Source organism: Nansenia antarctica (assembly GCF_963989245.1).
Source record: "Nansenia antarctica genome assembly, chromosome: 4".
Taxonomy (NCBI): domain Eukaryota; kingdom Metazoa; phylum Chordata; class Actinopteri; order Argentiniformes; family Microstomatidae; genus Nansenia; species Nansenia antarctica.
In genome coordinates, this window is record NC_137689.1 from 27,687,727 (window position 1) to 27,705,215 (window position 17,489).

General features: G+C 45.0%; 1 protein-coding gene across 1 annotated transcript in view; it reads left to right on the top strand.

The window, feature by feature from the left end:
* The window catches only part of LOC308155426 (teneurin-1-like), a gene marked incomplete at both ends in the record, with an annotated part of 166,571 nt that overhangs the window by 127,086 nt on the left and 21,996 nt on the right, over positions 1-17,489 (top strand). Inside the window, 1 exon segment of the mRNA XM_080528746.1 lies at positions 1,419-1,651. Coding sequence (XP_080384872.1) covers positions 1,419-1,651 — 233 coding nt within the window.

The following is a 17,489-nucleotide window of genomic DNA, read 5'->3' on the forward strand; positions in this document are numbered from 1 at the left end:
AATTGATTCTTTCTCAATCAAAGCCTTGAGAAATCACTGAACTAGCTTTGCTTTTTACTCCCCCTCAACAGTATGTATGGCACACACTACCGGAACTCAAAGGAGTCATTTTGCTCTATTAAACATTGGCCAGTATCGTTGGTTTGTCTTGAGCTTAGAATTATAAGGTTCTATCTCCGTTTAGGGTAGGTCAGAGATATTGAACGTCAAAGTTTTTACATTCCATTATGTTCTGTGAGATGGAACCTTTGTATTTTATTAATTACTAACAAATGTCAACATTTCTAAAATAACACCACACAGGCATTAATAAACACCTAATGGATCAGATTATGTAAAAAAACAAAAAAATTACAAAAATGGAGATAGAACCTTATTCTAACGTCACATTGTGTTTAGACACAGCATGTCCTGGTGATAGTAGCAGTCATTGAGTGGGACAGACACAGCCCACACAACTCATCCGCTAGCTGACAGGGCTCACATCGCGCAGGGACACAGGTCTCTTCCATCATTTTGTCACGACTGTATTTATTGCCCTCTTAGTAGCAGCACAGAACTGTAAAGGTGATTCTGTCGCTGTCGAAACGAACCCTGACAAACGTCACAGTACTTTAAAAATACTTCTGAAGCAAGTCTCTTTGCGGGTTAGCGACTGTTTGCTTTTCATTCACGAGCAGACGACGATGTGGTTCTTCACGAGCCGCCATTTGAACTCGAATGACTAATGGTGTTTAGACATGACAACCAGGCATTTGATAGAGTCCAGGGAAAACTGTCGCGCCTTACTTTGTCCTTTCTCTCTTCCCATGATTGGTTGCAGGTGCCGTAAAATTAGAAGGCAGCAAGTGTAGAAAAACTCGCACACTACACAAACTTTAAGGAAAACTCCTTAGACAGAGATTTGACCAGGCATTTGAAGAATGCATATCATGTTTACTACACTCAAATACGTTCAAAGGAATAAAAAGGTGCTACCTAGAACCGATAAAGAGTTCAGAAATCCCCTTTCCACAGAAGGTTCTAAATAAATGGAACCCTAAAGAGTTCTCCATAGAACCTCCGTAAAGGTTATTTAATGGCTTCTCCCCTCACAGGGAGGAAGACGAGGAACCGTTTTAGAGAAGAGGTCGGGGGAGGATGTTGATGATAAACACAACCACATTAACCTCAGGCGGCAAGACAAATAACCGTGGGCGGATGCGCTCGCTGCGCGTGTCCCCTCCCATCCATCTATAGAACACGGAAGAAAATAAGGTCCCCTGTGATATCCCAGGAGCAATTTGTGGAGGAAGCACGGCATGTGAGACTAGAAAAGTGCTCTACAGTAAAGTTGCTTTTTTGGGGGGTGGGGGGGGGCGGGGAGGGGAGGGGGGGGGGGGTTAAGGTTGGACTGACAAGTCTTTTCCTCTTTTCAGCACCAGCCCAGCACATAAGTACTACCTGGCCATGGACCCAGTGAGGGAGGCCCTCTATCTGTCGGACACCAGCAGCCGGAGGGTGTACAGACTCCGGACCCTGACGGAGCCCAAGGAGCTGCCCAGGAACATGGAGGTGGTGGCGGGGACGGGGGACCAGTGCACGCCCTTCGACCAGGGACACTGTGGAGACGGAGGGAAAGCCACCGAGGCCTCCCTCAACAATCCCAGAGGTATTCTGGGTATTCTCATTATCTTCAACCCCCCCCCCCCCCCCTCCCCTTCTGATCACCCTCAAATACCGTATGCTAGTCTGGTCAAGCAGAAGACGGACACATTCACATTTTGGGAGTGAAACAGAAGATGAAGTCTGGCTGGTTCTACGAGGCCTACACGTAAATGCTGACGGGCCACTTTATGGGTTTTTTCACTGCAGAATAAGCATTCCCTTCCTGTTTAAAATGAGAAGGACAGGGGCGCTTAGGGGGCGTAGCGGGTGAAGCGTTGACCATGTCACCGCAGGGTTCCCGGGTTCGATATCCTGATATACAGTATATCCTGCATGTCATCCCTTCTCTCTCTCTCTCGCCCATCCTTCCTGTCCAAATCTCTACTGTCTCTCTCAGTATATATCTATATATATACTGTCTCTATCAGTATACATCTACGAAAAATATGAGTGCGACTAACCCACTCAGAAAAACAAATAAATGAGAAGGGCGTTTTGACAGAGCCTCATGCAAGGCCTTCCCCGCGACTGAGAAGTAGGAGCAGACCTGAATAGTGACAGGAATGAGGTCGGTGAAAAGGTTAAACGTGCTTCCGTCTTGTCAATAGGAAGTCCTTGGAAGCGGTTGAGGGTGACGTCTTTGTCCGACCGGTGATGATCCGTTCATTTTTGCTTCTCAAACAGTGGCGGATTTGAAGTTCAAACAGAGTGTCTCTCGTCGTTGCCAGGGTTGGAAATTCCTGTCTGCAGATTCTGTCCAGCTAATATAATATGTGCATGAGCCAAATGAGTCTAGGAGCTCTGTGGGAACAATATTTGATTGGCTTCAATCCGGGCATAATGTTCTGAATCCATCACGGAGATGCTATTCACACATGCCGGAGTAATGCCTTTATCAGGTGATAACACACTGCCGCCGCTTCAGAGCGCTCCGCACGGCACCAATCACTGACTCATGCCTTCATACGTGCACACACACACACACACACACACACACTCACACACACACACACACACACACACTCACACACACTCTCTCACACACACACACACACACACACACACAACACACACACACACACACACACACATACACAACACACACACACACACACACACACACACACACACGCACACTGGGGCACGACGCAACACGTGACACATTCCCAGCTAGTTGATAATAATACTTCCACCCGGGTCAACAGTAAACAGTAAAGAAGAAAAAAAAGAAAAGAGGTTACTATAAAAAAAAATAAGAATAATAACCCATGACAAGTGATGAAACCATTTCTAAATCAGTGGGAGCCAGACTGGGAGAAGTAGAATAGTGTTTGCTGCTAACAGGATTCCACTGTGTCCTCCTGGATAGATCTGCAAATGGAGGCGGGAGGCATGTACAAGCATAGCATTAACCTTCAGAAAACGAGCCAGTATTCCTGTGTGTCACGGACACAGACGCAGGGTATCGTGCAGCAGCTGTAGTCCGTACGTACGTGCGGTACCGCTAGGCGTTCATTGATATTGATGTCTTATTGACACTCTCCTCAGTCCCACAGTCTTTGCAGTCTCCCAGAAGCACATAAAACATTACAACTATTAATTATAATAGCTCCCCGAACCATGAAGCCACAACAACAGTTCATCACTGTCACCGCAGACGACGGCGGCCCAGGTTTGGATTTATCCTCATTTGGCGGTTTGTGGCTGCGTGGGTTGTGTTGCATAAATGGAACAGTTAGAAACTACAGTTTGGATGATGCTTTTCATGTGGGTTATACTCTCTGGCTAGTGACTAAGGCCTGGACTACACATATATACCACAAAAAAATCTCTGTCCATACGAAGAGCCCAAACTGAACACGATCTGTCAAATACCGTAGAAGAACGTTATGGGCATGCACAGTCAGTTGTAGTCAAACGGCAGCAGTGACCCAAAACGTAAACAGACCAAACTCTTTGAAACAGACGGGAAAAGAAAAGTACAAAACAGACAGAAAAGCAAGTTATGGCGACCAAGAAGAATGCAGTAACTGATTATTTTGTGTGGACCGACGATGAAGTTGAGTTGGTGCTAGGTGCTTGATGTTGTTGCTGTTGACAACCGTTTCGCTTCAATGCGCATGTGTGAATGGCTTGACAGCTCCGTTTAACATAACCACACAGATCCACTCAATCGGATCTTTTTTTATTTCTTCACTTTTTTATCCGTTTCGAGAAATCTCAGTTTATGTGAGTGAAAACGCCGTGTTCGTATGGTTGAGAGGCCCAATTGTACCAAAAAAATTGCGTTTAGAAAAATCTCCATATACTGTAGACCAGGCCTGATGACTATTTTGTGTTTGGGTTCTCCACCTCACGTCCCTAATGCGTCATACTGTAAGTACGTGTTGTCGTTTACTTGATCTGGCTAGGACTCTTCCTTCTTTCCTTCTTTTTTCTAGCATGACGACTGCCTGGAAATGTGTTATTGTTTAAGTGATTTGGCTAGGATCAGGGTTTGTCATCATGCTGTCGTTGAATCAGAGAAAACAATGGTGGCGCGGGTGGGATCAAATCAGTGAAAGTATCAAGGCGACTGCCAACGTGCCAAAACATACAGTAGATACTAACAGCACACGACGATTGCACTGGGAGCCCGTTTCACACTCCGGGGCCGAGAGGAGCTGTCCTTGTCCCTGTGCCAGGCCTCCTACAGCACGGGCGACGGGCGTGGAACAGAACAGCTTGCTTTTTCTTTTCACACATGGCCCGTTTACCTGGCCCTGTCAGGGTGGGTAGCTGAGGTAAAGACAGTTACGGTACGTGTCACCACCGCCACGCAGACAGAAGGGCATGGGGCGGACAACCTCTCCACGGCCTGCCCTCCACACGCAGACGACTTTAGACGTGGTCACAGTCGCCCACGCGCCTCTCAGCGTGGGTACAAGCACGCTGGCGTCAGAAAAGTGGCGGGGCCCGGCTGGTACAAGCTGTTTAACCGCCTGAACATTAACTGTGGGAAAAAAAATGCATTGTGGGAAGAAAGACCTCTGGTCTAAATGTTTTCGCTATCGAAATAACGCTTTCCCTTTTTTAGAGAGAAAGCTGCTTCATACACCAAGCCCCTTGGTTTGGCTTCTTGTACTACTTATGTTCTACGATAATAGGGTCATTGATTCGGTTAGATATGTCATACAGCGCGGTGACGTGCGGTGAGGTCGACGGTTGGGGGGAGGCACTGGCTAATAACCCAACCAGATTTACACACATACCCAACAGCAGGTGGTATTTTGGAGAGAGGTATATTCTACCTTAACTCTTTGACTGCCAGCCATGTTCAGAGCGGAGAGCTCCATACTGCCAGACTTTTGAGGCATTTTCGCTGAACTCTGAAGACCCACCAAATATTGACTTTTCGGACTACATAAACATTGAACATATCTACCAAAACTTTAGACTCTCTTCTTTCATCAGAAAAAGAAAGTTTGTTTCTAGCCTCTTTGAGTGTTTAGAAATGGTTTTAGCAAAAACACCTGATTTTGACCAATAAACAGAGAAAACGAGCTTTTTCTGCAGAGAAGCAAATTCAAGCAAAACGGTGACTGACGTCCACATATTTTAGTTTTAGTGACACCTCAAACATCTGAAAAGTTGTTTACTTCTATGAAACAATAAAAACAACACAGGAAAAAAGTATTTTGATGACAAAATAACTACATTTATTCACAGATTTAGAACATTTAGAACATAATACAAAACAAAATAATCTATGTACATGTGTGTGAACTATTTACAGGTGTGTACATGTGTGTGTGTGTGTGTGTGTGTAAACTTATTTACAGATGTGTGTGTGTGTGTGTGTGTGTGTGTGTGTGTGTGTGTGTGTATACTTATTTACAGATATGTGTGTGTGTGTGTGTCTCTATGCACTCAGTCATATTTGTTTTTTGTGTGGTAGGCTGTGAAGCACTCTCCTGAGTGCAGGGGTACATGGCAGGACCTGCACCACATTCTGGTCTCGCTCCTTTTACCCCTTCGTATGCAGACCCTACATTTTCTTGCTGGCTGTGTGTTATTGCTGGTGGGCCTTAAGCGTTCCAACTGATGCCTGGCCATCCGGCCATCCAGCCTGCTGTCTGGGTCTCGGTTTTTGGCTGCCCTGGTTTGTCGGACCTCCTCCTCCTCCTCCTCCCCCTCCCCCTCCTCCTCTCTCCCCCTCCTCCCCCTCCTCCTCTCTCCTCCTCTTCCTACCCCTCCTCCTCCTCTCTCCTCCTCCTCCTCCTCCTCCTCTACATAGGTTTTTTCAGTCCACGACCTCGCCACCCTCCTCATGAACTCCAAGTGTGTTTTGCACTTCCCCGGGTTCCTGGCCTTGTACAGCACATAGGCATTGAACACACAAAGCTGAAACAAGTACGCCACAAACTTCTTTGACCAGTTGAGTGTTTTCCTAATGAATGGGTAGTATGCAATGTTCTGGTCAAGTTTGTCCACCCCATTCATGCAGGCATTGTATGCCACAACACACTCCGGTTTGAGCTGACCCACCTTCTCTTTCTGCCCCTTCTGCCACACCTCCACCCTCTGCATGCTGTCATGGTGGCAGGTTGTCACCATCTTCACCAGACGCTTGTCCTGCCATGCCATAACCAGCACCCTGTCATTGTGCCGCACCAGCCTCCCCTCCACACCCAAGTCGGTCTTTGTCGGCTCCCTTATGATCTGCGGTTCCCCCCTGTTTTTTCGCAGTGTTCCGCAGACGTTGGTGTTGGCTTTGATCAACTGCTCACACAGTTGAACAGAGTTGTAAAAGTTGTCCATGTACAGTGTGTATCCGTGTCCTGTGAGACGGTCAAGGAGGGAGAACACTGTGTCTGGGAGTGTGTTATGCTGGCCAACATAAGGCTTCATGTTAAAGCAATACCCAGTATAAGAGTCACACAGTATGTAGGATTTAATCCCATACTTCACCGGCTTCTGAGGGTTATGCACTTTGAATGATAGGCGGCCACGCCACTGCATCATTCCTTCATCAATGCAGATATTTTCAAAGGGCTGATACAGCTCTTTGAATTTGGCTACAACATGATCTAAAACAGGACGCACTTTATACATTTTATCTGTGGCGTCCTGTGATGCATTATTGTTGTAGTGGAGGAACTTCCAGATGAGCTGGAACCTGTTCCTCGGCATGGTTTTATTGAAGTATGGAGTGGCGTCCTGTTGATCCACACTCCAATACATTTCCAGATTTGGCTTTTTTATGTAACCGGTGATGAAAGTGAGTCCAAAGAATTGTTTCAGTTCTGTGACTGTCACCGGTTTCCATAACCTCCCTCTGGAGTGTGGCAGAGTGTCGGGATGTGCCTGTCAAAACTGCTGGGCATACAGGTTGGTTTGATCTGCAATGTGCTGCAGCAGCTCATCAGTAATTAGCAGCTCCAGGAAATCAACCGGCAGGTCAGATTCCAGCTCTGCAGCAGCATTCTGGGGTCCAGGGGTTGCCGTGAATGGAACCTTTGTGGGTTGCCACTCACCCTGACCCCAACCAGCATTCTCTGATGCCAGCCGTCTCCTTGCTGCACACCCTCTGGTTGATGCACGTCCTCTGCTCGATTCAGGGACTGTAAAATATTGAAATATATACCATTTTATACAAAATATATATACAAAATGCATGTTTTATTGCTTTGTAATGATGTAGAGAAATATTTCTATATATTATATATAAAAATATATTTATATATGTTTACCTTTGCTTTTCACACTCTCTGTGGCATTTTTGTCTTGGACCGTGGATCCCCGCAGATCTGGAGAGGATTCCCTGCTGCTAGCCGATCCGGACGGCAACCACTCGTCCGACGAGTCGGGGTCGGGTTCTACGTCCTCCGACTCTGAACTGTTTGAAGAGTCGGAGCGACGTAGCTCCGATGGTCCAGCAATGCTACACTCGTTGCTCCGGTTCTCACCATCTGCAACATTTGGCGCATCTCCTGCACCAGATCTGCTTGCAGTTGACCTGATCGGCACCACACTCCTTGCAGATCCACTGCCAGACAAGCTCTGTGCCAGTGTCAACTGCTTATACTGCTTATGTTTGTCTCCGCTCGTTTTCGCTAACCGTTTCGCCATTTTCCACATACAACCCACAACACCCCTTCTTCTTCATCTGGTAAATCTGAGGTCAATCGAACTGCTGCCCCCATCTGGGGCAGAAATACATTACACCCAAGTCTGAAATTCACACACCAGGTGTATAAGACTTCAATATGGCCCTCCCCGGAAAAAAAACGTAGCGGGCGCTGGCAGTCAACGTTACTAAGACGTGTTTTGGCGTCTTTGGCAGTCAATGAGTTAAACACACTTGCAGAGGCCCTTACCAGTAGGGCTCTGGTGGTGATATTCTTTTCAGAACAATGCTTTGGGTAACCCTGACCTTTCACCCCGGACCGGTGAAGTGAGAGATTCCTTTAGCTGGATAAGACAGCCTGAGGCAGAAGCTAGATTATGAAAGATGACATCGGGGCTCTTTCTGCTAAATCAAGCGGCGAATCAATTAGGTGTGTTGGTGGGTCCTTAGCTGCAGATCTGTCACTGTCAGACCGATTGGGGAGTCTTCCTTCATCAGGTTGTCACATGTTTTGACTGACAGGGGATTGTGTAAATAGTGCAGGCAGACACCTTTTTAATTTTCTCTCCCTTCCCGCTTCATAATATCGTGTGGTGAAGAGACTTTTACTTGTCGTCGCTAGGGCACAGAGAGCAGCAATAATAATAATAATAATAATAATAATAATAATAATAATAATGCATTTAATTTGTATTGCACTTCTAATTCAAAAAGAATCTCAGAGTGCTAACAACCATAAAAACATAAGTTAAAACAAAAACAACCTAAAAACATAATAAGTTAAAAACAAAACAACCTAAAAACATAATACATTTTATAATAATAATAAAAAATACAATAATAAAAACAAACAAAATAAATCATAAGAATGAACATAGGTTCAGCAGTCAAAGGCCTTTTTGAATAAAAAGGTTTTTAGGCCTGTCTTAAAAGAGTCCAGGCTCTGTACTGCCCAATATTCCAACATTCTGTACTGTACAGTTTGGGATCCATTTTCTGTACCACCTATTGCTGGCAGCGTGGCTATTGACAGAGAAATAAGAGCGCACTATTTTCCTTTACAAATGCCTAAGGAGGGGGGATATTGGCTGGGGAATTTCACTAGTGAAGTTATGATAGGTGTTGAAAGGACAGTGTGACATTCCCGGTTTATATTTTTTCTTTGCGATTCGAACAAAATGCCTTAAATGTCCTTGAGGTAAAGAAAATATCCATTAGTGTGGGTGGACAATTACATATGATTTCCTATTACCGTGTCACAAATTGCAGAGGGAAAAAACAAGCAAAGCAATTTTGTTTAGCACTTTAATACAGTTATTTGGGGCCTTTGTGTATTTTCTGTTGTCATTTTGCGCAAAGGGATTGAAACACAGGTTCTATCAAAGTTCACTGCTGTAAAAACTTTTTGGGATTGCTTTTAAATGAATTACATATTACTATTGATTCTTGATTATTTTTTTACTTCTAAATACTTTATGAGCTTAATTCAACTCTCTTACACCGTCCGTATCCACAATATAAGCTTGTTATAACCCAGTGTTTGTAGATAATATAATTGTAAAAAAACACTGTTTAGCATCAAACATGGTTAAACCCAGTGGCGCACTCAGGCTGTTTGAAGGGCAGGGGCGAAAAGAAAAAAAGGGCATCTACTGCACAATATGAGACCCCATCAGTGCACATGGTCAAGTTTAGACCATTGGAGGGGCACTAATTGGGCACGCCCTCTAATTTTGCCACTCAAAAGGGCACTTTAGTGCGACATTTTTCAACCGTGGGGGCACCAGGAGGGGCGGTACCAAAGAATGTGACAGGGAGACCACTTTGCTGTTGTTTGAATTACAGACCGCACCTCTAATTCGCTAACGTAAGTAGCGACGAGTGTGAAGGGCAGACAGAGGTGCAGAAACACCCTGAACCCTAGAGAGACGGCTGCTCTGCCCAGAGGACACGGCCCCTCGCAGGTTAACAGTTGTCACGGCAAACAATGAAACAATTCATTCCATAATGACTGACCCAGGGACTGGAGATTTATCAAAATAAGCCTGGATTGTCTTTTAGCGACGTTGATGGAACACCCCCACAGGCAAGATGGAAGGGGTGTTGTTGACACGACAAAGTGTCACCCAACAGACGTTCCCACGTCGACGCCAACTGTATCTACGGGCCTAAGAGTGAGGCAAGAGTGAGAGTTGGCGGTTGGATTTCGGAAAGAAAAAGAAGGAAAAATCTAATATCAGTCAGTGTATTAGATATATGGACTGATGGGATCTAGCGAGAAAATAAGTCGATTACTAAGATTTACACACTCACGTGTGAGTAACTAGGGCTCTTAAGGTTGATATGAACGATAAAAGCACCTGAGCAAGCCTGATTGAAACAGACGACAACCTGACACCTGGTTCACATGCTTTATAATGGCCTACTCAGACGAAAAGATGTGCTTTTAGAACGCCTCGCCCCTCCAAAATGAAGTGGCCTCCCACTCAAGTATGTGTTAAATCAGTAATGCTCCTCCTGACCTACTGTAAGACCAGTCGATAGTCGTCCCCGCCTCCGCTGAAATCCGAGGAGGCTTGTGTTTCTCTGTTCTTTGTTCATTCCCCACCCACAAAATAGCACACTTTCCAAAATCCCAAATGCTATCACATAGAGATGCACACCTGCTTTACAGAGCTGTTAAATACCTACTCGACTTAACGACGGATCATCACGGTACTAAGGCGCCTTGATTTGACCACTTTTGTTTACAGAGCTGTCGGTGGTGGATTCACATCGACTGAATATGTAGAGTTGGATCAGTTCGACACCAAAAAACGAACAACAACACATTGATGAAGTATTTTCATGACCGAAGCAGGAGAGGTCGTTTCACCGTGAGACGGATGTCAGTGTTGGCCTCTTGATTAACCATAAAAAGGTTTCATAGAAGGAAGTGCTAGGCTCTGTCCAATAACTGCCAACAGTTCGCCTCATGTGGGTACACACTATTGCGTGAAGAAATTAGTATCAATAAAGTACCCTCTTTTTGTTCCATGCCAGGACAGCATACAATAATGTGGTGCTGTCCACTGGCGGACTCAGGGGGGGAGCAGGCCACGGTTGAAAAACGTCTCTCTTAAGTGCCCTTTTGAGTGGCAAAAATGCGAGGACGTTCCCTATTGGTGCCCCTCCAATGGTCTAAACTTGACCATGTGCCCCCACAGTTGAAAAACGTCGCACTAAAGTGCCCTTTTGAGTGGCAACATTAGAGGATGTGCCCTATTGGCTGCCCTTCCAATGGTCTAAACTTGACCATGTGCACTGATGGGGTCCCATGTTGTGCAGTAGGTGCCCTTTTTTTCTTTTCGCCCCTGCCCTTCAAATAGCCTGACTCCGCCACTGGTGCTGTCGGTGTTTCACGTGACGCTTGTAACCCCTCCTTATCTCACAACACCCCTCACTCTGGCCTTTAGGCCCGGCCCTCTGCCTAAAGAATCTCTTAGTGCCCACACCGGATTTCAATATCGTTAGCCTCATAGCATAATTGCCATAGTCCTATTTTGGCCAGATGGAGATATCTGCCTAACTCTCCTCTCCTAACACTGCTGATTCACTGTGCATTATTGCCTATGCCATCAGCCTATCAGAATGCTTGTTACATTCCAAAATCACTATCTGCCCAAGTCATCTCTTTGACATAGGCATTTCTGACACTACATACAAAGATGGCTTGGCTGACCACAAGTGAAGCGTGACTTTAGGCTATTTTGCTATGAGGCTAACGCTATGTTCCGTAACAAACAAGGACGTTGTCGTGCCAGTCGTACATACATCCTGTGGTCAAAGTTTCCATCCGGCTGCACGTCTCAAAGACGAACGCGCTTCGCGGGCCACACATTTGTGGGGGCGACTCTCAGATCAAACACACAAGGCCAATTATCGGCTTCCGTCGAAGGTGCGGAAACGAAGCCCCTCTCTCCAGAGAGAGAACAAGAGCTGTCCGTGCAAACCGTCTCATACGGGGGGCTTGCGTACGCCCAGCCGCCCAGCCGCGCTATCTCTCGGCGAGGCGACGTGGAGCGGCTGCCAGCGCTGCCGCTTTAATGAGGAGGTGTGTATGAAAGTGACAGGAGCAGTCATCTGTGAACACATGTACGCTCAGGCAGAAAACCCCGAGATCAGTTCCCTCTGATGTTGGAGGAGTGACTGGCTGTATAGCAGCCAAGGGAGGCAGTACCAGGCAACCTGCCCCCCCCCCCAACCCCCCCACCACCCCCCCGCCTCGCCTCAGTGCCGGTGGTCACAGATGGATCGGGGTCAAGAGCTTCCCCTCCAAAAATTTATGTTTTCGGGTGCTTTATTTGATTAAATACATTGAGTATGAGGTATTAACACCGGGTCAGACTTGCGACTGGTCAATTTATCATCTCATTTCCCACCTTCTCCCCCGGGGGCGTCCACCTAAGCTTGTGCTGGGAGGTTTTTTACATGATACCCAGGGTAATAGCTTTGGTACTCCTGGCATCTGAAGTAGCATTCTTTTTTTGTCTGTGCCATCAATTACTTTTTTGGTCTCTCTCATTCAGCAGCGACTGTACCCTCCTCACCACCCCAATGTATTGTGGGATTCCGACATGATTAATCTGCGGAGGACTTAATCAATCATCCAAGCCGTGATTAATCTATTCGGCGCATTACTCCGATTTAGAAGTCCCGTTTATACGATGGTGTTACTGTATTACAGTGTTAGTGTATTCTTTCCTTTCTCCACAGAGTTACAGTGCACACAGATAGTTGTACACTAAACCGTAGGTCATAAGGTGGTCTGTCTCTAAATTTTTTTTTTTTGTCTGTGAATATTACCCTACTACTATTGTAGTATTATCTACTACAATCTCTAACCCTAACCCTAACCCTAACAAATTACTATACAGAGGGAACGGATTACTAAACCGAGGGAACAGATTTACTAAACCGAGGGAACAGATTCACACATCAAATCTTTTTTTCTACCATGTGACCCCAGGGGGGCTCCGTACCAATCAATGCATCGGAAACCTCAAATTCAACGTCAAACCACTACTGTAACTCAAGTAGCAGCCGCACATATCGGAGCGCTTGAAATATCAGACACTTGTGCAATAAAAATCCACTCTCTTTCTGCTGCCCCGTAATTTCCCTACGTGGGGAACTGGAGAAGGTCTGAGACAGTGGTGGTGGTCAATATTTCCATCAACAGCATCACTCAAATCTATCCCATTTTTCTCAAACCCTGAAATATGCCCTGTTGGAGAGTCGCATACGCAGGTCCTTCTCGTAAACATGTTGCCCAGAGTGTTAAACAGCCTCACTCCCGAGGTCACAGAGACTTGAGTTTTACATCGAGATGTTTTGGATTTGGTTTTGTTAATTAGACCAAATAGGATAAGTTGGAAACATGTTTTTCATCTGATTACAGTTTTTCTCTATCGCTTTAACACTAACCTCGGAAACCTCAAACACAATGACCAAAACCTGAACCTGGTGTATTTTATCTCACACCAATTCTTCACAATGACAAACACATTTCTGGCTTATCACTCATTTTGCAGCTCTAAACCACACAGTTAACAAAACACTAAATACAATTGTCTGCATTTGGCACAATCTTGATAAAATCTCTTTTGTGTTCACATGGAAAACACTACCATTCAGAATGCTAAACTCAAACCACCAATCACACAGTCACACTCCTCATATGGGCAAACACCGATTGCGTTTCATTTAGCATTCATAGCTTTAGCAATAAAAGGGCAGAAGGTGAGCTCTCATATACAGTGTTGAAATACTGTATATCTGAAGTATATCAGGGCTGGATTCGTCATGCCAGGCCATACTTTCCCCTCTGCTTGGCCAGGGAGAACACTGTCTGTGATGTTGACGAGGTCTTGTGGCCTTTGTGTTTAGAGTATATGCAGAAGGCTTATTTTCTTTTTTCTATTGTTTGTTATGTATGAAGAACACTTTACACATCCAACTGTCATTGCTGTGTAGAGTATTCCAGAATTTAAAAAAACGATCTATTCTTGTATTTGTGTGTTTTATATTTGAGTATGAAAACATAATAGTTGTTGGTAATGTAATGTAATAGGTGTAATTGGTATAACAGGCTTCTGTACGTATGTAGTGTAACACTGAAAATGCAAAAGGCCTACTGATAATCCTATCATAGTACTGTTTTCCGCTGACCATAGTGTTTTCAATTGTGCACATCAGTGTTCAGTTGGTTCTTACAAGAGTCTATTCATTTGATGGTGTGTGTGTCATTTGAAATGTTCATTTTGAGACATAACATTATTTTGAATCCAGTGTTTGCTTCTTTTGCAAGAGATTTGTAAAGTTTAGGGTTTGGTGTGTGAGTTGTTGGATGTGTGTTAAGAGTTAAGAGAAAATGAGCTATGCTGCTTTGAGAAAAAGTGTTCAAGCGATAGAGAAAAACTGTAATTGATGACTGGTGTGGTGTACCATGGGGGTTTGTGATCTCTATTTCTGCACTCCCTCTATTTGGGACACTATGAAGGGGAGAAGGGGAACACTTATCATCCCACAACATGCATAATTAACCAGATGATGAGGGTAATATGTCATGCAATTAAGCTCAGTGATGAGGTATGTCAGTAAACATGCAGTATTGACACTGATGTTGTTTGAGCTTGGGAGTAGTTTAGTTAATATCAGGATTTTTAATTATGCATTCAAAATTATGTTATTCACGTCTGGCAATCGCTTGCAGAAATATGTCCTTATTCGACTAGAGTGACTTACATTTACATTTTAGACATTTAACATTAGGCGCCTTTATCCAAAGGGATGTACATTTGTCTTGTAAGTGAATCATCTATGCATCAGTCATCATAAGAAAAATCTATCTTAGGACCAGGGGCCATTGGCAGTCGCAATGCTAGAAGAAAGAAGAATTACTTTTTCTTTCTTACAGTAGAGAAACTGTATTGGGGGGGGGTAGTGGGGATAAATAGATCTTTAGGAGGGACAGTCAAGATGTACCCTGAAGAGATGGGTCTTCAGTCTACAGTGGAAGATAGGTAGTGACAGACTTAAACCAATTTAGCTTTCCACCAATTGTGTAATGCTTTCGGGTTTTGTACATTATGTGCTTGAATATAATGTTGGTCAAATGCGTCGTCCACAATTGGTTGAAATATTGTTTACCTTTTCCAAAGACACACAAACCACATACTGTATTTGGAGACTGTCTGTATCGTCATGTTTACTTGGCGTCTAATCGGTGAGTTGATGGGTCTGAGGTGTCCCCTACTCACCTGGGGCCTCATTCATAAAAAAGTACTTGAACGTCATCTTTGACTTTCACGTAAGCACATTTTTCTAAACGGACGTGAGCATTATTTATAAAACGGGCTGAGATGGTTTAAAGTTGCGTACGTGCTTCCTTCTATAAATACCAAACATACTTGGAATTGAACGCAGGTGAATGAGGTTTGTATTAACGCCCTGTGATAGCGGCTCAATTATAGCGGCTGAATGAAGCCAAGTGCTATAATATAATATAATACAGACAGACAATACTGACAATATTATATACTGTCTGTATTATATTATATTATATTATAGCACTTGGCTTCATTCAGCCGCTATTTGAGCCGCTATCACAGGGCGTTAATACTATAGGGTAGGCGTGCGTCTGGAAGCGGGAGAGGGCAGTAATACCACGTTCATTGATAAAATGACATAAGGGATGGAAAGGGGGGATGGCAGTTTTAGAAGGGGGATGTGATTTGGACTGTTTTTATTTCAGGGGGGGTGCCATTCCCCCTCATCCCGACTCAACTCGAAATCCAGTATCATTTAGCGCGTGGCCGGGTAAGGCATAGGCATGTTGAAGAGAGATAGACAGCTCCGGAGGGATATAAAGAAAGACTGAAATACAATCATAAACATCAGTTCCCTTTAAATCTTGAATTTAACTCATTTTCTCGGCAGATAACAACATCGTTAATTTTATTACGAGCCACTTAAACTTCGCATGAATTACAGTAGGCAACGTTTTTCCAGTGCGGCTCACATGCCTGTAATAACTCCGCATAACCAGTAGGTAATGTGCGTAAGCAAGTTGAATACTCGACGTCGAGCTACGATCGTTTCCACGATCAAATTGACTCACGTTGAAATTGTATGAATCACTACGTTGACGTGGTTTTCTACGTACGACACGGGTAAGATCAACATTTGATCTAAGCACGTTCTATGAATGAGGCCCCTGGTGTCTCAGGTCAGTAAGCTGAGTTACAGGTCACTGGCAGGAGAGTGAACACTGCAGCCTTGGAGGAGTGAGACAGCTCTGGTAGAACCACCGCCGGAACCCAGAGATGCAGTGTGCAACCTCAGGCCAAAGTGGGCTTACTTAAGTGAGATTCAAAACAGGAGATCAGAGCTGACCTTGTGTGGGACTGGGACGCTGTGTTCACAAGTCCTCCGTGGTCGAATTGTATAGTCAGGCCCGGCACTACGACTTTGGTGTCCCTAAATAAGATTTTGATTTGTATAGGAGTTTTTGATTGACAGGTGTGTCGTCGAGGGGGTTGGGGGGCGGTGGATATAGGACTTTTTGATTGACAGGTGTTTCGTCAAGGGGGGGGGGGGGTATAGGACTTTTTGATTGACAGGTGTTTCGTCGACCGGGGGCGGGGGGGTATAGACGTTTTTGATTGACAGGTGTTTCGTCGACCGGGGGCGGGGGGGGTATAGGAGTTTTGATTGACGGGTGGTCCCCTCTTGCGGTTGTGGCCCTAAACTACCACATAGACTGTTTATGCCAGAGGCCGGCCCTGCGTATACAGTATGCAGATACACTTGTGGTCATTTGGGCTCTTAAGCTACCAGGGAAGCTCGGAGGAGGGTAAACAGCCTCCATCAGGGGAGTCTGGTAACGTAATTAAAACTTGCAGTAAGTCATTTAGCCCGTCTACTAACAACTTGGGATTCTTCGCATCCTTTGAAAGCATAATTGTGTACCCTGTAAAATATGCTGTGAAACATTTTTTCTCTGACCACATTATGCTTTATTCAATTAGCAAAGACCGGGTAGCTCTGTAGCTTTCCACTCTTCCAGTCTTGTTTACCATGACTGTATGTCATTTATTTATTTTTCCAATCGAGCGCATTAGCCACAGGATGCACGCTGGAACGAGCCCAAAAAAATCTCTTCAATGCCTTGAACCTTTTCAAACTGAAAATGTCAAAACGGGGTTTTAGGGATGTAAGCTCTGCTAAGACGATTAGAACGCTGGTTCCGTCGTTGGGATTGTAGAGCGGTGTGGGAGAACTGCGACAGCCAGCCAGGCAGCCTGCGATCTGGAATCCGCATTTCTTTGTGAGCTCCGGAGACCCCCAACTTGCAGTTGCAAGTCTCATCAGATAATACACCCGACACTTGATTAAATTAATTGGCTGTATTATCATGCACCACACATCTCTGTGGGGAGAGGGGGGGGGGGCTGGTGACGCAGGGGTAAAAGTAGTCGCCAGCTTCTCTTCTCTCCACTATAGAGCTTCCAGCTCACGAAACAATGCCACGGAACGAAGAGAGAGAGAGAGAGAGAGACTGCTGCAATCTGTATAACTCCTTCATGGGAGCTCTGTTTCACTACTAGCCTAAATCTCGATGCTCTTTGAAGAGGTTTCCCTCCATAATTCAGTCTGGTTTAACAAACACTTCTCAGACTTCGTCAGCTCT